This window comes from Teleopsis dalmanni, chromosome 2, assembly GCF_002237135.1.
Source record: "Teleopsis dalmanni isolate 2A chromosome 2, ASM223713v2, whole genome shotgun sequence".
NCBI classification, from domain to species: Eukaryota; Metazoa; Arthropoda; class Insecta; order Diptera; family Diopsidae; genus Teleopsis; species Teleopsis dalmanni.
This window is the reverse complement of record NC_051847.1, coordinates 159,298,211-159,318,515: the sequence shown is the minus strand read 5'-3', so window position 1 is coordinate 159,318,515 and position 20,305 is coordinate 159,298,211. Positions and strand designations below refer to the sequence as shown.

Sequence of the window (20,305 nt, the reverse complement as noted above, 5' to 3'; positions counted from 1 at the left end):
TGTTTACATACTCGTGTTACGTTGGCTAACTCATCAACTTCCATTTAAATAAGATTTTTGCTGCACAGATACCCACAACAAAACAATAAGAAAATAAGAAAAAATTAAACAACAAATTTATAAACCGAACCTGAATTCCAAGTCATAAAACTGGTATGTTATATACACGACGCATGTAACATATCCACTTAACAGTTGAAAGGACTACTGTCAAATACAACAATATGTGCAAATAACAGTAAAAAAATAATTTTGTTGGCATGATTCGCAATAGCAAAGCTCTAATATTTATTGAAAGTTTATATAATATTTTTTGTATTTATTTGCGATTCTTTTCGAAAAGATTGCACTACAGTCTAAAATTCCATTGAATGTATGCTGTCACGAATTCCAATTTTGTTTAACAAAAATTGATCAGAATATATTTTATTTTTCTTTAATGCAATAATGACTGTTACAAAATAAATGTCGATAATATGTCATAATAACACTTATGAACTAAAAATCAAATACTAATACAAAAATATAGACACGTAGTATATTTTATAACGCTTTCAAAGTGACATATATACATCCATCTAATCTAGGGCATAATCCAAATGTCGAATAATAATGTAATTTAAATAGACTACGCACATGAACAGCAAGGACCAAAGCAGTAATGACCTATAGTATATTTTATAACGTTTTCAAAGTGACATACATATATACATCCATCCAATCTAGGGCATAATCCAAATGTCGAATAAAGATGTAATTTAAATAGACTACGCACCTGAACAGCAAGGACCAAAGCAGTAATGACCTATTTAGCCTATTTAGCCTAATAGAGCCTATTTGATGGATGCTCTAATACTTTCCCATAAAGGCACGAAGCATTCCATGTATCCTGATACGACACCCTAGTTAAATAGGTCAGATATTTAATATTTTTTTATGCTTATACAATAATTTATTTATAATGTAACAGTCGTATTGAGTGTATTTTCTTTGTTAGGTTAAGAAATTATTCAACCCATTCTTAATATTAGTAATGAAACTCTTCCCACCTATGTTATTATTTTTATTTCATGGCATTTTATATAGCCTTGGACCAAGAAATCATCTCTGGTATTAATATTGCTTTAATTGCTTTAACATTAATATTGAATGCATAACAAGTATCATTACTATATTTGGATATATTGAATTTTGTTTGTTCAGTTCATAACATCTTTTGAATGAAGTTTATAAGTAGTGCACATAAATTTAAATAAATTGTTTCAAATTTTATATAAACTAGTATTATTGTATTATTGTTATAATAAGTATTATTGTTAAGGGATGTAGTGCTGCGACCGTCGGGTTTATTGTGCCCGTATTTAAAAGTAAAAATATTAAAAATTAATGCTTAAAGGAATATATACCAGGTTAAGTTAGGTTAGGTTAGACTGGCGGGCTTGTGTACCAAGAAAGCCCACTTGAGCTCAAATAATGGCCAGTTGTGGTATTACAGGAATAGCGTTGGTTCGTACATAGACAAGATCAGTATTCGACCAATGCCGAAAAAGGCAACGACCCCCCCATTAGGTGAAGGTGAAGCAACCTGACAGTTCTATGAGTCTGGCTAGGTTCCTAATATTGTGCGATGCCAGCTCAGTCAGAACGGTCAGAAAAGGGACAATATATATCAGACTTTTATATGATAATGTTATAGCGGAGTTGGTATTGACATAAACGTCTTATCGTATCTAACCTAGTTTGAATATAATGAGTTGTTCCGAAACTAATCACGTTTTTCTTGTAAAAATGATGGAGGATATTTTTGCAGTTTCCACATATTTAAAGCATATATTTTTCATATTGGTCTAATTCTTTTTGCGAGTATTACTGACAGTATTATAATTACACGTTCATAAAGCTTCTGATCTTTGCTGGTAAAAACTGCTCAAAGTCATTTTTGATCTAATTTGAAGTAGAAGCTTTGCCTTTTGAAATATTTTTAAAAGAGCAATATTCCTAAAATTCCATCATTTTGCTGATAAAAATGAATTTTTAAGTGTGTAAATTTTAAATTTTTTTGTTATTAAATGACATCTAAACATATAATTAATGTGAACTCCTACTGAGACTATTCTTAATCCTTGTTAAAAATTTAAACAATTATCCCAATTTCTAGTAAAAATATTTTTTTTATTTGTGAGTTAACATTAAAATTAATTTTAAAGTTAACTTTAAAAGCTTTGTCCTTCGCCTTCAGTAAAAATATAATGAATATAATTTAATCAGATTTTTAAATATTATAAATATTCAAAACTAAATCAAAACATCAGTTTACATGGATATCAAAACATCAGTTTATAGTTTATATTATTATTAATTAGTTGGAGAATTTACAGTACCAACAATGAATATATTGAGCCAGCTTAAAGGTTTTAAAATAATTTACCAAGTCTTATTTTCTCGATAAATTAGAGTATTGAGTTAATTTTACCGAGTGTTATTTTCTCATCCCATATGAGATATCAATCTTAGAATTTTTTTCTATTTTTTTGATAGTTTGACAAATGTTCATGAAGGTATATTAATATAGGCATAGGCTAAATATGTAAAACTCTTTTGTTCTAGTATCGGCTAGCCTTGAAATTGTAAATTAATCCTTCATACGTATCACAAACAAAAGAAATAAGTTATTAAAATATTAGTCATTCATGAATACTATTAGAAAACGAAGAGCTATTATTGGTATTTATCAAAACTAAATAAAATATTTCTAATTTAGTGAAAATACCTCACAAAAAATGTGAGAAAAGCTGCAAATATTTAAAAAAAAATTAACACCATGAAAAAAATATATAACTTCTTAATGTGTTTGTTAATAAATAATCTCATCATTGTGCTAATTAAAATAGGTCTTTTTGTTATAATTTTAAATGAGAAATTGCTTTAATTTATTATACATAAAAATATTTTTTGAACATATCCGTTTTAGCACTATTTACAGATTTTATAATAGAGATAGTGACATAGAGATGAATTTTGTTATTTAAACTGGTAAATTAAAATTAAAATATATATTAATATGTTATAGCTGTTAATAATAAGAAGAAACATAATTTTTCTAAACTTTTTTATAAAAAATTAGAATGTTCAATTCTTTAAAGCTTTAAATAATTATTATTTTTTAAGAAATATATTAACCAACATCATGTTTTATTAATAGTCAAAAATTCAGGAAGTAGGGTGAATATTGCAAATCATAATATTTAAATTACTTCTATCTTTATTGATGTGCAAAGAGGTATGTGGACTTACTCTATTACAGCACATCATGTCATAGTTTTGTTTAAAAATTAGCTAAAATCTCGTAAAACATATGCTAAAGTTCACTTGGTGCTAACTTATTTGAAAATTGATTTTGGTTTCGCAATTATGTTAACGTTGGGCTTTACTGAGTTACAAAACTCTGAATATTTTATTGAAAATGCTAACAAAATATTTAGTATGTGTTTTGAAGATATTAACTAGTATTTTATTGCATTTTTGCAACTAGGATAGATATACACTAATTTTAAGGAATCTTAAATAGATCTCTTCTTTTGTTATTGTTTAACATTTTAAATAAAAACAATTTTGTAGAGTGTAATAAAGTAGCTTACTCTTTATACTAACATTTGGCCATTCATTAACACATAATTAAGAACGTACTAACTATGTACTAATAAATGTGGTTCTTTTATAGAGACAATAATATATATTATTAGGGACAAGGAAATAAATTAAGTTTAAATTAATCAACATTTACTCAACAACATTTACTGTAACAATTAAATCATGCAGTGAAAATGTCTGCATATGAATCACTATTCTAAAATGCATTCGAATTTTGGAAGATTGTATCATTACTTCAGCAGGTATTAAAACGAATAGTTTCAGCGCAGATCAATTTTATTGATCAATTCTATGGATGCATTTTTACAAATAAAGAAATCGAATTACTGTATATATTTTGCTCCGCACACAATATCGGTAGCGATATTAACAAAAATGCACTTAAAATAGTTGCTTCAATTGCCCTAATTGACATTCATTCAATTAATAAATCGAGTAATGAAGTAATTTAGTCAGACTCAATATTTTTATTATGAAATAGATGAAGTCGAAGATTTTTTGTGTGGAATATGAAAAATTCTAAATAAAAGACAACTTTTAAAAATATATAAAATTCAAACTTCGATGTAATTATAAAAAAAAATACAACCTATGCAAATATCAAAGTTGGTTAAAATTTGAAGGTAAAAAATTAAAATAATCTTGAATCAAATATTGAGGAATATGTTTAACATATTAACTCATTTTTCTTTTTATAGTTTTAATATTTTTTATAAGTTTCAATAGTCAAAATTATGCTTTAGATATAATAAATTATATTGTTGAAATTATAAATATAAATTGCAGACTACATATTCTCAATGGCTACAAGAAATTATTTTATTCTAAAATGTAATTCTTGACTTATTGCAATTATTTATTAAAACAAAAAAAAAATTAACAGAAGTTTCTACAAATCCAAAATTGAAATGTCTAAACAAATAAAATGTGTATTACGGATAATAATCACGATAAGTACGAAAAGTGTTTCTGTGCTCCCATTATGAGCATAATTTGTTGTAGTAATTCATGGATAGGAAATTATGTATACATTAAAAACAGAAAATACACATGTTTTTAAAGAATTAAAAAACATGAAATAGGGAAAAATGGGTGTGATTTATAAACTTTAAAACTGTTTTTGTTTATATTTAAAAACAATGTTAAAAACAATTCTAAAAACTTATTGAATTTCTTTTACTTGTTTATAAATTTATTGTATTTAATGTATTATATTAAGTAAAATAAATAAATAATTTTAGAAATTTTTATGAAAAATTTGTAAAATTAAAAAAATTATGAAAAAAAAATAAAATAATCAGTAATAGGGCCTATTTACACTATCATGAACATAAGATGAACTTGACGACAACATGAACTGTCAGTTCGGTTTACACTGTCATGAGCGTGAAATTTGTTTTGTTTTGTGTAAACGTATAAAATGCTTGTATGTAGTAGTGCAGAGCACAGAAATTGAGAGTATTCAGTATTAAAAGGTAAACGTAAACATAACATAACATATGTATGCGTATCAAGCTAAAAAAACGCAGCAAATTTCATTGCGTGAAATTCGTGAACTCACATCACACTCTCTCTTGATAGTGTAAATCGGCCCATAGGTATATAATAATTGTTTTATTACCATTATTTTGATTGAATCATATACATTGCTTGGTAAAAACATTAAGGTAATTAATGTTTAAATTTCAATTATTTTTTTAATGTCTTTATTGATGCTTCGCAACCGTAGCTATTTACATTAAACGTTTGTCACATGTACTATTACTTTATATATTATTATTATATGTTATATTATTGTTAAATATTTTTATTAACTATTTTTTAATATATAAACAACAATATATATATTCATTTATACTTCATTACGCAAATCAACACGAGTGAACATTAGATTTGTACACGAATTATGTGTAAATTATTTATGTTGCTTTCTTATAATTTTCTTTATCGTATTAACTAATACAATTAATAACAAACCCTATTTCCGATTATCCGAATACATTTACTGAACGCTGTGGCATCACTGTCGAATCATTTGTAAACAATTTCATTGTGGTGAATTCAAATATATGTAGTTTTAATAAAATATGGATCAATGTTTTCTATGTGGAAATGGAAATACGGACTCATTTTATACGATTGAAACAACAAATGCTCCCTATTCTCAAAGGCCACTTGAAATGGTATTCAAACATCTCGGCAAAATTATTAAAATCGATTTGGTTTTTCGTGGTGTAACAAAATTGTGCACAAATTGCTTCGATGAATTATCAGATTACGATGAAGTGATGGTGAAGTTAATGTCTTTTCAAAATAACTTAACAAAAAAACTTGAGCTATGCATTGGTTCAAAATATGAAAATCAAGATGAAATTTTATCAGATGGTGCCGAATTTCTTATAGAAGAAACAAGTGACAAATCTACAATAGAAGAAGATTTGATCGAGACTGTCTGCAGTTCGAAAGAAGAAACATCTGCTAATGATCCAGACGATTTTATAATAGATTGTGATAACAATAGCAATAAATCTGATAGTCCTAGAAAACGACCTACACAGGACTGTGTTATTTGTGATACAAGTTTTAAATCAAAATTTCGACTTCAGGAGCACATGAAAGTACATCACGATAGCAAAGATCATTCATGTAATATATGTGGCGCTATTCGACGGGATGAGGAGTACTTAGAACTTCATATGAATATTCATGAGGGTAAAAAAGAAACAGAATGCAGATACTGCCCAAAACAATTTGCTCGGCCTGTGAATACGTTGCGACATATGCGGAAGCATTGGGATCAAAAGAAATATCAATGTGAAAAATGTGGTGAACGCTTTTCATTAGATAATATGTTATATAATCATCGAATGCGACATGAAGCCGAGGAAAATCCACTTATATGCAGCATTTGTAAGCAGTCATTTAAATCGCGTAAAACATATAATCATCATATAATAATACATCAGGAAAACCGACCACGACACCACTGTACAATATGTAAAAAATCATTTACTGAACGTTATTCATTAAAAATGCATATGAAAACACATGGAAAAGACTGTCCCCAAACAGTAGAAGAAATTCTTGTGGAAGCAGAAACTGACAAAGCCGTTTGTTCTCTCACAATTGATAATGGTGAAGAAGATTGCCTAATTTGTAATATGAAATTTGAGAACAGAAATGAATATGAAAAGCACGCACAAAATTTTCATAGCGATATTATACCTTAATTTTTTTTTGCAGGTCAATATATTTGTACAATATTAATATTTTCTTTTATAAATTGTATTGCATTAAATTTAACTTTAATATAAGTTTCTGTACAAAACTAAATAGTTGTCTTAATATGTTAGTACGCACGGGTTTTATAAATTTATTGTATCTTCCAAACTTCTTCCTAAAAATTTTGCTATTATTTCCGATGTGTTAAGTTTGTAGAACTCAAAATTAGTTCAACTAAGGAACTTCGAATAATAGCATTTATAGTAACTGGTTTACTATTACTTGTAACGATTACGGTTTTTTTTTATTTAAATGATAAACAGCAGTTATATACATTTACTTTATATTGCATTACAAGTTCTTTCTGCAAACAAGGTATCGAATCTTCATAAAGTTTAACTTATTGTTTCTATGACAAATCTCAACATAAGTCGGACCGCACTTTTACAGTTTTTAGTACTTTAATTCCGATTTTGGATACTTTAGATAACTATTCAAGTTAAATATACTATAAAAACTACAAGTCCTAATTCCGAATCAATATCAGACGACACTGAATCTTTCATAAGCTCAACTTACAAACAAATTTGTATTGACTAATTATAACAGAAAATTAACTGCACTAACTCTTGTATAGTTTGAATAACACTTTAACGTAAATACGCGGCTTAAACTATAAAATTCTATTTAGATTGCAAATTAATACATTTTTAGTAAAAGATTTGTATGTGGAATATGGTAATTTTTTTAATGTTTTTTAAGATTTGTGTACACAACTAAGCAAAGACAACTAAGCTTATTCATTCTCTTGTGAGCGCAAGCGACCATTTGGATTTGTCAATCTAATAGACAATTGCTTAGCACGTTCAACAATTTCCTTGCGTTTTTTTGATGACACACCGCGTGCGATCTCGCCACAGTATACACGGTTTTGCATCATGAGGACTTCCAATTCCTTTACATTATGTACGAGAAACTTTTTAAATCCTGTAGGCAGCATATGGCGGGTGCGTTTATTTGAACCATAACCAATGTTGGGCATCAAATATTGTCCCTTAAAACGACGACGTACTCTGTTGTCGATACCTTTTGGTTTACGCCATTTATGCTAAGGTAAAAAAGTTTTTCAGTAAACGAACATAAAAAAATTCTATAATATACTCACAGAAAGCTTAGCATAACGATCAGATTGATGACGTATAAAATGCTTTGTCCGCTTCTTCACAATTTTAGGTCTATATGCTGGGCGAATAGTCATTTTGAACGCTAAAATTATAAAGCATATCAGTTAAATACAATCGTCATTGCTTAGAATCTTTCAGCATAGGCACTCTTCGATTTAGACATTTCTCACAATAATCAATGTAAAAAATGTTTGATATAAAATATTATTACAATTATTTATTTATTTTACATTTTAGATTTGAAAGCAAAGTATATAATATATAGAAGATTGCATATGATTTGTCGGATTTTTAAAATAATGCAAACCTATACCTATAAAAGAGCACGTAAAAAGAAAGGAAATTGAAGTTTGTTGTGATTGATGGGAGCATGCAGTATGTTCAGTCGGCGCATATTTGACAGATATGTTCCGTGTATACATTCAAACATGGGGTTGATGGCACTTGACAATATAGAATATATAAGTCGATATATATGCTGTCTTACATTAGCTCTTTTTTTTTTTAAAGTAAATGTCAAATGAAATTTAAAATGAGAATGAAATCATATATTCTTTTTAAGACAAGCAGTTTGTTAATATAGTACAAAATAATTTCAAATTAAACCATAATAAATCAGATGTTTTTATGCTTACTGATATTTTTATTTCAATGAAGCAACATTTTTTAAATATCTTGCATATCTTTTCAATTTAATTTAAATAATTTATCAAGTAAAATTAAACAATATTTAATGAAGTATAGAATAACATTTCGATCTCATAATCCTTCTTTCGTACCAGTTTCTGAATTCTTGAACTCTCGGATTGTATGCTGAATCTTTTTTTGTTTAATGAAATTCAAGCTATTTTATTTTTCGGTACGAAGAAATTATCATTGCGTAATACGTTGCAAATTATATAACATCTTATTTCTGGCAAGGTTTCAAATAATTATTTTAGCTGTCGATATTCTCAATAATCACAGTAAGCTGGATCACAATTCAAATATATTGACAAAACAAAATTTGGAAAATTTCAGTAATAAAATTATTTTCCTAGAAGAAGTTTCAAGTTTCCTGATTAAGGGAATAAATAGAACACAATAAATAATTTTCAAATTTAAATATAGCCTCTGTGTTTTTAATTCCGTTCGAGGACAGAAACCATGCTATATATGCAATATAAGCGAAATAACACATTTACTTTATATATATTAAATTAAATAATTGTTTATGGGACTAAATTTTCTTTGCGATTAATGTAGTATTAAATTATTATTTTGAAATTATTTTAATTTTTTATTAGCATTATACAAAATTTTCCCAGGATTATAGAATAATCTGGTGTTGTCTTGAAATTATACTGAATTTATAATATATCGAATAAGCCACTAATTCGATTTATTATTAACAAATAAAACATATAATTTAATTTTGTCTTTGTTATTAAAAAATTGTTTTGATTGGAAATAAAATAAAACAAAATTAAAGCAAATTATTTTATTTGCAATCATTTAATCTTGTGTCATTGTACTTTGTAATCATTTAAATTATTGAGAAGAGCTGGGTATTATATTAATAAATAAGTGCAGTAAAGAAATTCAAATATAGCCTTGCATTTAAATTGCAATTAATTTATGTAAGTTATATTTAGACGCTGTTAGGTAAATAATTGTTCACTAAAGTTTTAAAATGAAAATTCCAAAGCAACTGATTTAAAACAAATGGAAAAAAATTAAAAATTATAATAAAACTAGTTCTTTTATTTTTATCAATATATCTTAATTTATAATTTTTTAACGCTTAAAATAATATGTAAGTTTTGTGAAATATTTTATAACATAAACAGCTAATGAGCTGATGTTTTACTGAATACCAAAAAAAAAACTATCAGGCCCAATGCTCGGCAATTTGTTAACTGCACATTAAAGTTATGACTTTACCGAGTTATTAATCTCGTCTGAATGTTCCTAATATCATAATAAATTTATTATCGTGATATGATTGCAGTAATTGTTGCCTTACGTTTATCACAATTCCTGTTATAACCAATGCAATGCATTACTCTGAATAATATTTATAATAACACACTTATCGGTTGAGTCGTTCTATTACTTCCTATAAGAAGAATCTTTGAGTATTATACCTATGTTATTGTTTACCATATTGTGTGGAACGGTTTTATTACATAAAAAAACTTCAATATTAATCCATTAAATTTTAAAGTTTTTATTTGCATCTTTCTTTCTAAGAATTTAAAGCTATATAACATATAATTTTTAAGAATCACAACATACAAATAAGTTTATACATAAATATATATATATACGAGAAAATTTAAATTAAATTTTAAATTAAATGCTCATTCTGTCGATACTTTTAAAAATATTTTTTGGTATAATATTAAATATTTTAAGTCAAAAACATTTAGGATTTTATTTACAAATATTTGATACTAGCATCTTGTGCTTTCTTTAGGCGTCTCTCTATGTATACACCAATACTATATTTGTTTAATTTGTTTGATAATCCTTTATACAATCTATATGCAATTTTTGTATTAGAAACAAATTGTACTACAAAAGGAATATCTTTAACTATGATAAAAAAATACTTGCGGCATGACTATATTTATGACACCAGTTTTTTCAAGGTTTCATATGCAGTATTCATTATACCCCAGCTTAAGAAGGAACGACATGAATTAAACATGCAACCACGATAAAAATATTTAATTTGTCCTCCACGTTCATAGTAAATTCGTTTTGAAGTCATCCACATACTCGCTGGTTTTTGTCCCATTTCACTTTGCATAGCAACTTTAATTACATTTAGAGGATAAAAGAGTGTACTTATGGAAGCACCAATTATAGCTCCAGCTACGAATTCTTGCACTGTCTTTTTGGTCATTGAGTTCTAGAGTTTAAAAGTTAGTAATGATCACTTTGTAAAAGTTTATTTTGTTACTCTTTGTGGTAAGTACTTGATGGCTTCTTCACGCATCATAAAGAATAACGCATTTGAGGGTCCATTTCGCCAAAGTACTGGTACAAGCCCTCTATACAATTCAAGAAATCCATGATTGACCCATATATATCTAAAATAATGTAGATTTAGTAATTCGTAAATATAAACAATATAAATTTTAATAAATAATATAAATAAATATTTATTCCATTTAATAATTGTTTTAGAAAATTGAAATTTATTCAGATGTTTTCACTAAAAAACATTTTTAAAACATTTATTTACTTGCAGTAAAATTTTTTAAATATTGTGACTTTGCTATATAATTAACCAAGAACGTCTTCTATTAAGACTTAACCTATAAGTCCAGATTATTTTTTGATAAAATAACAAATTTGTTTAAACAGTTCTCATTTAGATGGGAAGTATAATATTTGCATTTACAGTTTTTGTAAATCAATCAAATTTTAATCTAATTCGGTCGAATTTTAATCCCATGTAAGAAATTTATAGATAATATAATAATAAATTTAATTTGGTTACGTCTTTTATTTACCTAAAGTGTGGGAGATTGGTTGCAAATATTATCAATCTCCCACACTTTAGGTAAATAAAAGACGTAACCAAATTAAATTTATTATTATATTATCTATAAATTTCTTACATGGGATTAAAATTCGACCGAATTAGATTAAAATTTGATTGACTTACAAAAACTGTATACAACTGTATAATTTAAATAGTTTAATAATCGAGATAAATCGATATACAGCTTTAGTTATGTATCTCTCACATGTATCTTTTAATGTGTATATTAAAAATATTCTAGTATTCATAAAATTCTTTACCTATTTATTTAATTACAATTAAAATTTCAAATTTTGTTGTAAAAGCAGATAATATTTTTTATGAAATTTAAAATTATAACACGAAATTTTAAAAGTTAAAGCTGCCTTTATGTCACATGTAATAAGCTAAAATCTTACCTAAATGCTGCTGGGGTATTAGCAAAAGCCCCGTGGAATTTCGAATGCGCTAAAAGCGTTTGAACACGTTCAAATGGCATTAAAGCAGCTTCAACAGAACCCGAAGCAATTCCTGCGAGCACTTTTGCTGCATATAAATTCATATTAAATTTATCAACAAAATATCGTCTAGTTCCATCGAACACACCAAACATAAGAGATAGTGATATCGTTTTTTGTGCAAGTGGTGGAAACATTCCACGATAAAGATAACCGATTCCTTCATGTCTAAGTTGGCCAAATGCTGATGTAATATGCTGAATAAAAAAATAAGAAAATTACATTTAAAAATAAACTTATATACATATTTATTATAAGATATATTACAACACCATGAAGCATCTGTCGAAAAATCATTTTATAAATTGGATATGACACTGTAATATTCACAAATGCCGCGCCACAACCACATATGAATTCTTTTGCATCGAACGATTCCAAGAAGTCATGAGGGAAAACAGGAGGCGCAAGTGGAATGCTGGCATCATCTCTTGGTTCGTCATATTTTTCAATAACCATAGTAATATAACAGAGGTATAAACTTTGCTTGAATCAAAAATTTCAGTATTGTAATCAAGAATTTGTCAGCTTAAGGTCATTTTTGTGTTTCGCTTCTATCGAGTTTTATTCAGATGTGGCACTAAGTTTAAATTGTGGCACTTCATCCAAAATTATTTACAGTGAACTAAGATGTTTTCTAGGTTCCAAGTTGCTTGTCCTCAGATTCTATGAAAGCATAACATTAATTATATAATATACATAGTTTTAAATAACACATATGTATATTTACTTTTGCGCATATTGACTTCAAGATCTAAATATTTATAAAGTAATATCAACGAACAAATTTTGATTTTTGTCTCATCTAATTCTAATCTAAATATGAGCCACAGTCCAATATAAATAAATATAATAAAATTTTCCAAGTTTATGTCGTCATTTGACAACTACATATTTTTTGGAAACAGAGTTACCATGTTAAAAAAGAAAGATTTAAATAATTGAATCGCTCTCAAATCGCTTTCAATAATCGCCCTCTTTTTTTGTAATCATACGTATTATAGGCTTATTTGTACATCCACTAAATAAGAATTGCTTATAGCGGAACAATAATAAAATAATTGGATTTAAAAATAATTAAAATGCCTGTTATTGTAACAGCAACAATTAGTTCGTGTTAATTTTGTAACAATTCTCTTTCATATTCCTTGTACTGTTAATGTTACTGTGTATATGAATACGGTATATTATTAGTGATTATTGTGATTCCTTTCTATATATATATTATTAGGCCTTTTCTAAGTCCAATCTTTACTAGCTTAATTAGTCCAATCTTTTTGAAATGGCTTAACTAATAAACAGCTCAAAAAGCATGGTTGCCAAGACTAAAAATTTGTCTATTGTGAACGACTTTTGGAAGTACCTACGAAACTTGCAGTTAACTGTCAACAAATGATTTTGTTAGTTATTCATATTTCTTGTCGTTATTGTTCGTAACAAATACTTTACTTTTTCTATTTATTATTTTACTGTTAGTAGACATGAAAATTCATATATTATTCAGAATTATGTAAACAAAATAGTCTTACCAATAATTGCAATAAATTATTATTAATTTCCAAAATTTTAACATAAAATTTTATTACGTGTTTTGCTTAACAAAATTTCCCTATTATCCAGAGTTGCCATGGAAAGTAGTTCTTATTTTATTTGTTATTTTGCGCCATGCTTACAAAAGAAAGGGCTTATTATAACATTATCGAAATCACTAACAAAGCAGTAAGCTAAGATGAAGCCATCATCCCGAGATACCTTCTGCTATAACAGATACCATCCCATAAAGCCTTTAATAATTTCAGAATTAATTGTTATAAAATTTTGCTCCTCAAGAATGTATTGAATACATTTATTTTTATACATTAATGGCGTTTTCGATTGTTAAATCTGGGGCAAGTTGTTAAATCGAGATACACTTTTGTTGCAGTTTTCATTTTCGATTGGTAAATCTGTATAAAACTGGATTCAAGCTAGAGTTTTGCTTGTAATTTTAGCGGTCAATTGTTGTTGCTTTCAACACAATATAAAGAAATAACTTTTTGACAGCTGAAATTACAAATAAAACTCTCGTGCTAATTCAGAATAAAAGTAGAGTTGAAGATTTTATCGTAAATATTGTGTAAAACTCCACAGAAAAAGAAGTTAATGTGAACATTATAATTCAATTGGTTTATTTATTATTACAACTACAAAAATTTTAGATTTCCCTTAAAATGTTCGATTTGGCAACAAAACTTAACAGATCTAGAGTACATTTAGATTGAATCCAAATTTACCAATCAAAAACGCCATTAATATTTACTTACACTCATATATAAAGGCTAATTTAACATTTAATTTAATTTATCTTTTAAACTAAATAAGTTCTGTTTACGATACAGTAGTGTGTATTTATTTTGAATATAATGTAAAAGGTATTTTATACAATAGTATATTTGATTGAATATTAATAAAATTGGGCTTGTGTTAGAATAATTTATAACAGGTCTTCGAAACCTCAATGTTTTCCGTTCGCGTTTTAAAATATATATTAATGGTAAATATTTTATATTATGGTAAATATTAGTTTACGTGACTTTTCTTTGATATAAATGTTTTCATTATTGTAATAAATTTCAGCACTGAAACATGAACATATTAACAATTGAAAAATTTTGTAAAATTGACAACTTTGGCTGCTAGAGCTTAAACAAATTTTTAATCATCGACTATCTTAAGTATATATATTCCTATTAATAAATTATTTCCTATTTTAGTTTAATAGTATTTCTTATATTAGTTCTAAATTAAATGATTTAGTTAGTATATGTTTCGTGAAAATATTTTTTATTTAACGCATAATTCAAGTCAATTTAAAATATATTTTAAAAAAATAAATAAATAAAATACCAAGAACTGAAGAGAAATTTGAGTGAATGAACAGATACCGAACTATATGGTGCTAAACCGATATATTTTTTCGGCTCGGTTCCGGTTCGTTCCAGCAAAAATATGAGATTATCCGATTCGGTTCCGGTTCGAAGCCCTGATTTATAAATAAATCATTAATGTTTTAATGTTTTCTTCAGACAGAGCAAATATCATTATTAATAACTAAAATAAATCCAACCGTTTACACTACTCTAAAATTGAAAATACTATGTTTTTATAAGTTGAAATAGTGTTGCACTGGACACATTAATATCATTTTTTTAAAAACAAATGTTTTATCTTTATTATAACATCTTAATTTTCTGAAAACATATTTTTTCTCATAGCTGTAGTTGAAATACGTTTAATTTCATATACTAATTTTCCTTTCTAAAAAAAATGAAGATTTTTGCTAAATTCAGCTGTCTGTTGAATTAAGTCATACGGTTCTTATAATATATTACATTATTTTAATTGCTACGTTTCTAATCTAGTATTCAACAATGCAGAAATAACTTTGTGCATATACGCTAATGAACATTTTTTAAGTGATGGTCTAAATTCAATTGTGTACTAAATATATGCCCGCAAATTTGGCAGTGTTTTTTTGGTTCATTTGAACAAATTTCATATTGTGTGAAATTTGAAAGCGTTAGTGATTTCACGATAACATCATGTTCTTTTTCCATATGCTTGTTCAAGCTAAAAATTTAAAAAGTATATAGAAGTTTAGAAATAATTTCTTTGAAGTTTACTCACCCATCTTTGTTAATAAACGCTTGATCACATATAACACATCGAAATTTAGATTCTGGTTCTGTATGAGATGCTTCAGCATTAAGTTGTTCTATATTTTGACTATGATGGGAACGTTTATGAACTTTTAGAGTATATTTTTCTGTAAATGTCTTAGAACAGATGTCGCAACTGTAACGCGGGCGGTCGGCACGATGCGTTATCATATGGTGAGTATAAGTACGTTTTGTTTTAAATATCTGTATATATAAATAAATAATAAATAAAAACAATTTTTAAACTATGCAAGTATTATAAAAAACGTACTTGATTACATTTTTCACAACGCAATGGTTGCTCCTCAGCTTCATGTTGTAATTTATGATTATACAACACCGTTGTTTGTGAAAAACAAAGACCACATTTGTCGCATTGATATTTTTTCGAGTTAAGATGCACCTCCATATGACGAATTGCACTAATTTTTGTAGTAAATTCTTTGAAACAAAAACGACACTGGTTTTCGTTACGTCCTTCATGTGTGTTCATGTGAAGCATTACATAGTCTTCATTTCTGTGTGTATAACTGCAGAGCGTGCACCTATACTTTTTGTGTGCCTGGGACATGTGTTTCTGAAGTCGTACTTTGCTTTTAAAACCTATGGGGCAAAAATTACATTGCATGACTTCTTGCACAACTTTTGTTTCGCGAGTGTTTTTAGAAGCTTTTGCCGGTTTAGTATTGTGAGGAGTTGACATTGCTTCTTTCATTATTTCATCTATCTCATTGTCAGATATTTCAATATTACTAAAAAAGTATTCTTCAGTGAACGAATTCGCATCTTCAAAGAATTGCTCCTCATAGTCAGAATCAATATTTGTAGCCGCCTAAAATATAAATGCAAACTATATAGTCAACATTATCCAGCAGTGTATTAATTAAACTTGCTAAAAGTTTAAGTACTTTTAGTTAGTTAAATTAAGAACTAACCTTTTCTACGAGCTTAGCAAGGCACTTTTGTTGTTGTATAACTTTCACTACGGTTCTATCATATCCAACAATTTGGTTGTAGCAGGTGCTACAAAGGCTCTCGCCATGAGATATAAATATTTCGGCATTTATGCAGCGAGCTAAATAATTAAATACATCCCTAATGGACTTTTTCGATGAAGGACATAGAGTTTTATCGACCAATATATTTTGCTTTTCATTTATTTTTTTACGGCAAAGATAGCACCGTATTATATTATAATTTATATTATCCATTATTAATATAGCTTACAATTTTTCTAATTTTTGCGTAAACAATAACAAATCGCAGTAGCAATCAATGTCTGTTTCAGAAGCGGAACACTGAAATAAAACAACAAGCATACATGTGTGTATCAACACAAATTTATTTAAAATGAAAATGAAAAAACATAATTATTAATTGCGGATTATGCTCAGCACAAATGTATTGTTATGTAGATTATATGTAGCGGTAACCTTTCGATTCATTTACATATATTTGTTTATTTGAATATTTTTATTTATTATTTGCATCAAATTATTTAGTGTATCTTCTTTACCCTCTTAAGCATGATATAGACGATGCTACATGTATGCACACCAAGTATGCGCTTCGCTATACACTTTGAAACAAGGTGTAATTTTACCGCATACATGTCTTCAGACCGAAATTTGGTGTTCATACTTGAATATACATAGTGCAATTTACAAACTACTTCTTACATACTGAAGTCCGATGTAGTATCATGAGCGATCACGAATTTTCGATGAAATGTGTTTGTTGTATGTCGTAGCATTATGCGAATAATATAATCTGTCATCGTTTTAAGGTATTCTTAAATTCATATTATTTTGAAATGTAAATTTTATATTTTTAGCATTCTAAATATAAAATATATAATATATAAAAATAATTAAATTTTATATTACTGTTTTGAAAGAAATTGAATAAAAGTGTAAGTAATTTTAAGGTTAAGTTATGCTGGCAGGCCACGTGGAGACCATTAAAGTCCATTGCGATACCAGATCGGAGTCTTATTTCTAGCGATAGTATGCATCACTCAGAATGCGCGTGTTATTAGCGAATTGTATTAAGAGTTCAACAGCAAACTTAGGCATGTGCACAAGTCCGTAAAACTGACAGCACCCAAATATTTTTGTCAAGCTCTCGAGAGACTTAGACAGTTACACAGCAGATATTCAGAGTTTCCTTTTACGTAAATCTTTAACGTGAGTTAATTTGAAAGAGTTATAGATGAAGAAGTTAGAATAGTGTTTTGACATCAAGCGTGCACTTTTACTTCAAAGTGATAGAATGAAATCTTCTTTCAAAGGGATTGCAATAATTTTCTTATGGCGTAAGGTAATAGACATTTAATCGAATAGGCATAAAAGAAGAATGGTCTGATAAGTTCATTATACAAATAATCTATTTCTACAACCTGAATAGTACATAAGGTATATACTTCACCATGTAAAACGTTTAATGCAGTCCTTGATCTAAGGATTATAAAACTAATTCATCTTTATACGTCTTTTTATTTAGTTGCACTTTGTATCAAGATAATAGTGTACTATGTTAATGGTTTAATATGTAAAAAGAATATATAATTTTTTTTTTGCTTGAATAATCATACGCAACTTTTTGTTCAGACAACCTGTTTTTTCAAGACACTTTTAAAATATTAGCATGTCGAGCATTTAAAAAACTTACCATTGCGTTACGTTATTCATGTTATTCACTCAGGCTGTTAAAAATTTGTAACCGCAAATAAGTAAACCTATAATACGTAGGTATGTATTATCGACATCGTAATTTCTTAATTTTTTCATATATACGACAATATATACTGTTCCTTTTAAACCTCTTTCTTATGCGTCAGTTATTAATCTGTATTTGAAATCTGTGCTCTATATAATCTATGTCTGTTTTATTGATTTGATTATCAAGTCTATTTTAGTGATTTCCTAGTCGTCTTTATCCACAGATATATACATATTTTTCTACTGCATTGTGCCATCAAATGTTGCCTTTTTTTAAAACAAAAAATTGACGAATTACTTGTAAGCTCCTTTTAATTACTTTTCCGTGTCTAGTTCTATTTTTGTTATGTGGATGATTTTAAATTTCTTTAACTTATGTTTATTGTTTTAACAATAATTTAATTGTAAATAAATTTCTATATTTCGTATTAAATATTCTTTATATTAATTTTAGTTCATATTTTTCAAGATACAACACATTTTGAAGATAAAGGATAAACGCATATAAAGTTAAAAAATTCTTAATTTAATATCCTTCATCGCACGCTTCAATTTCGTAGTCGGTATATTTAGAAAGTAAAATCTTTCTAGATTCATCATGATCTGCTTTTCCGTAACCCTTTTATGAGAACTCTACTTTAGTAACCTTACATTTGTAACAATTAAATATTTTACCTGAGAGTATCCATAAACTTTAATCTTTTTTGCATCTGGATTATGATCTATTCTGCCACCACCTAAACATTCTGTTTCTAGTCCTAAGCCTTGCAACGAAGAGCTTACTCGTTCGTATATATCAGCTAAATAATATTTACTTGAATTTATTTCTTATGGAAACCGCAATACTTACAATGCCACTTGCAATCTGCATAGCCGCGCACAATGTTTTTGTTTGGCTCGGAGCCATCCGCTTTTTCTTTGCCAAAAACTTTTATCAAGACATATTTAAATACACCTTCCTCAATATCGACATCAGGAACAGCGTTAAGTTTTTCATCAGCCATTTTACAAATATTTGTTATATCTGAAAAGTATTTATAAAATATCGTTGGTAAAACATAAATTTTGCACACTTACATCTCTTTTGCAAAGCATAACCAAATCGGGGAGAAAACAAAGTAGCAGCTGCTTTGAGCATTTTTACAATTTTGACTTTTCTAATTCAATGAACAAAGAACAGTACAAACAAAAAGTTTTGACTTTGTTACTTTTTATAAAGTATTTTCGTAAAGTATTTATTTGAAATGACTGTTAAAAAAGAATTTATAACTTTTGAATATAACATGATTGCTACTGGATTTGAAAAAAATATATGTAAACTTTTTGGTAACAGGTTTATTAGACCCAGCAGCATTTTTTACATCTAAATTTTCAAAACAGAAATAAGCGAACCATTTCTTAGTAGGTGTTAGAGTTACAGTGCTTGCATTAAAAACAAAACAAATCCCTTTGAACTTCCCAAAAGGGGTAAAATAACTTTTATAGAAATCGTGTAGCTATATATTTATCATTTAAATATATATATTATGAATTATATTCTACATTCGTTATTAAGAAATTATTTTTTTAAAAAAGGCATGTTATTTACCAAATTCTTTCAAACCGAAACCTGTATCCAGACAAATGTGAACTATTGTAATAAATTATATTAATCATTGTAATAAATAAACTAAATGCTATTCATTATTGTAAAGACTTTATTATTTATTATTGTAGTAAATAATTGTTACTATAATTTGAGTTGTGCATTGTAATTGTAGTTGTAGAAGAATTGCAAAACCAGATTTAATTCGAGTAA

The 20,305-nt window shown here is 27.3% G+C and overlaps 5 protein-coding genes across 5 annotated transcripts; 1 reads left to right on the top strand and 4 right to left on the bottom strand.

The window, feature by feature from the left end:
* Positions 1-5,716: 5,716 nt before the first annotated feature.
* LOC119679296 (serendipity locus protein delta) lies at positions 5,717-7,693 on the top strand. Its single transcript, XM_038091563.1, has 2 exons — positions 5,717-7,248; positions 7,305-7,693. Exon 1 carries the CDS (start codon positions 5,739-5,741, stop codon positions 6,879-6,881), a length of 1,143 nt encoding a protein of 380 aa, XP_037947491.1. The 5' UTR covers positions 5,717-5,738; the 3' UTR covers positions 6,882-7,248; positions 7,305-7,693.
* LOC119679297 (60S ribosomal protein L32) lies at positions 7,601-8,444 on the bottom strand. The gene is made up of 3 exons (XM_038091564.1): positions 8,371-8,444; positions 8,039-8,139; positions 7,601-7,981 (listed from the first exon to the last, which is right to left on the bottom strand). The coding sequence occupies exons 2-3, from the start codon at positions 8,129-8,131 to the stop codon at positions 7,670-7,672; spliced, it is 405 nt and encodes a 134-aa protein (XP_037947492.1). The 5' UTR covers positions 8,132-8,139; positions 8,371-8,444; the 3' UTR covers positions 7,601-7,669.
* A 1,971-nt stretch (positions 8,445-10,415) lies between these two features.
* Positions 10,416-12,967, bottom strand: LOC119682935 (mitochondrial nicotinamide adenine dinucleotide transporter SLC25A51). The gene is made up of 5 exons (XM_038096511.1): positions 12,820-12,967; positions 12,357-12,755; positions 11,991-12,286; positions 11,005-11,134; positions 10,416-10,953 (listed from the first exon to the last, which is right to left on the bottom strand). The coding sequence occupies exons 2-5, from the start codon at positions 12,546-12,548 to the stop codon at positions 10,669-10,671; spliced, it is 903 nt and encodes a 300-aa protein (XP_037952439.1). The 5' UTR covers positions 12,549-12,755; positions 12,820-12,967; the 3' UTR covers positions 10,416-10,668.
* A 2,372-nt stretch (positions 12,968-15,339) lies between these two features.
* Positions 15,340-17,023, bottom strand: LOC119682141 (serendipity locus protein beta-like). Its single transcript, XM_038095506.1, has 4 exons — positions 16,723-17,023; positions 16,059-16,619; positions 15,756-15,991; positions 15,340-15,698 (listed from the first exon to the last, which is right to left on the bottom strand). The coding sequence occupies exons 1-4, from the start codon at positions 16,996-16,998 to the stop codon at positions 15,527-15,529; spliced, it is 1,245 nt and encodes a 414-aa protein (XP_037951434.1). The 5' UTR covers positions 16,999-17,023; the 3' UTR covers positions 15,340-15,526.
* Positions 17,024-18,928: 1,905 nt separating this feature from the next.
* LOC119682140 (sex-regulated protein janus-A-like) lies at positions 18,929-19,734 on the bottom strand. Its single transcript, XM_038095505.1, has 4 exons — positions 19,585-19,734; positions 19,358-19,531; positions 19,183-19,307; positions 18,929-19,126 (listed from the first exon to the last, which is right to left on the bottom strand). The coding sequence occupies exons 1-4, from the start codon at positions 19,643-19,645 to the stop codon at positions 19,034-19,036; spliced, it is 453 nt and encodes a 150-aa protein (XP_037951433.1). The 5' UTR covers positions 19,646-19,734; the 3' UTR covers positions 18,929-19,033.
* Positions 19,735-20,305: the final 571 nt, after the last annotated feature.

Excerpts from the sequence above, each read along its gene's own strand:
- LOC119679296 (XM_038091563.1), top strand. The coding sequence starts at position 5,739 with ATGGATCAATGTTTTCTATGTGGAAATGGAAATACGGACTCATTTTAT.
- LOC119679297 (XM_038091564.1), bottom strand. The coding sequence starts at position 8,131 with ATGACTATTCGCCCAGCATATAGACCTAAAATTGTGAAGAAGCGGACA. Across the intron at positions 7,982-8,038 it reads ATCGTTATGCTAAGCTTTCT|CATAAATGGCGTAAACCAAA; the intron begins GTGAGTATATTA and ends TTTTTACCTTAG.
- LOC119682935 (XM_038096511.1), bottom strand. The coding sequence starts at position 12,548 with ATGGTTATTGAAAAATATGACGAACCAAGAGATGATGCCAGCATTCCA. Across the intron at positions 11,135-11,990 it reads AATACCCCAGCAGCATTTAG|ATATATATGGGTCAATCATG; the intron begins GTAAGATTTTAG and ends ACATTATTTTAG. Across the intron at positions 10,954-11,004 it reads TCAAGTACTTACCACAAAGA|AACTCAATGACCAAAAAGAC; the intron begins GTAACAAAATAA and ends TTTAAACTCTAG.
- LOC119682141 (XM_038095506.1), bottom strand. The coding sequence starts at position 16,998 with ATGGATAATATAAATTATAATATAATACGGTGCTATCTTTGCCGTAAA. Across the intron at positions 15,992-16,058 it reads GTTGTGAAAAATGTAATCAA|ATATTTAAAACAAAACGTAC; the intron begins GTACGTTTTTTA and ends TTATATATACAG. Across the intron at positions 15,699-15,755 it reads GCGTTTATTAACAAAGATGG|CTTGAACAAGCATATGGAAA; the intron begins GTGAGTAAACTT and ends TTAAATTTTTAG.
- LOC119682140 (XM_038095505.1), bottom strand. The coding sequence starts at position 19,645 with ATGCTCAAAGCAGCTGCTACTTTGTTTTCTCCCCGATTTGGTTATGCT. Across the intron at positions 19,532-19,584 it reads TTATGCTTTGCAAAAGAGAT|ATATAACAAATATTTGTAAA; the intron begins GTAAGTGTGCAA and ends AATACTTTTCAG. Across the intron at positions 19,127-19,182 it reads AAGTTTATGGATACTCTCAG|GGTTACGGAAAAGCAGATCA; the intron begins GTAAAATATTTA and ends TTCTCATAAAAG.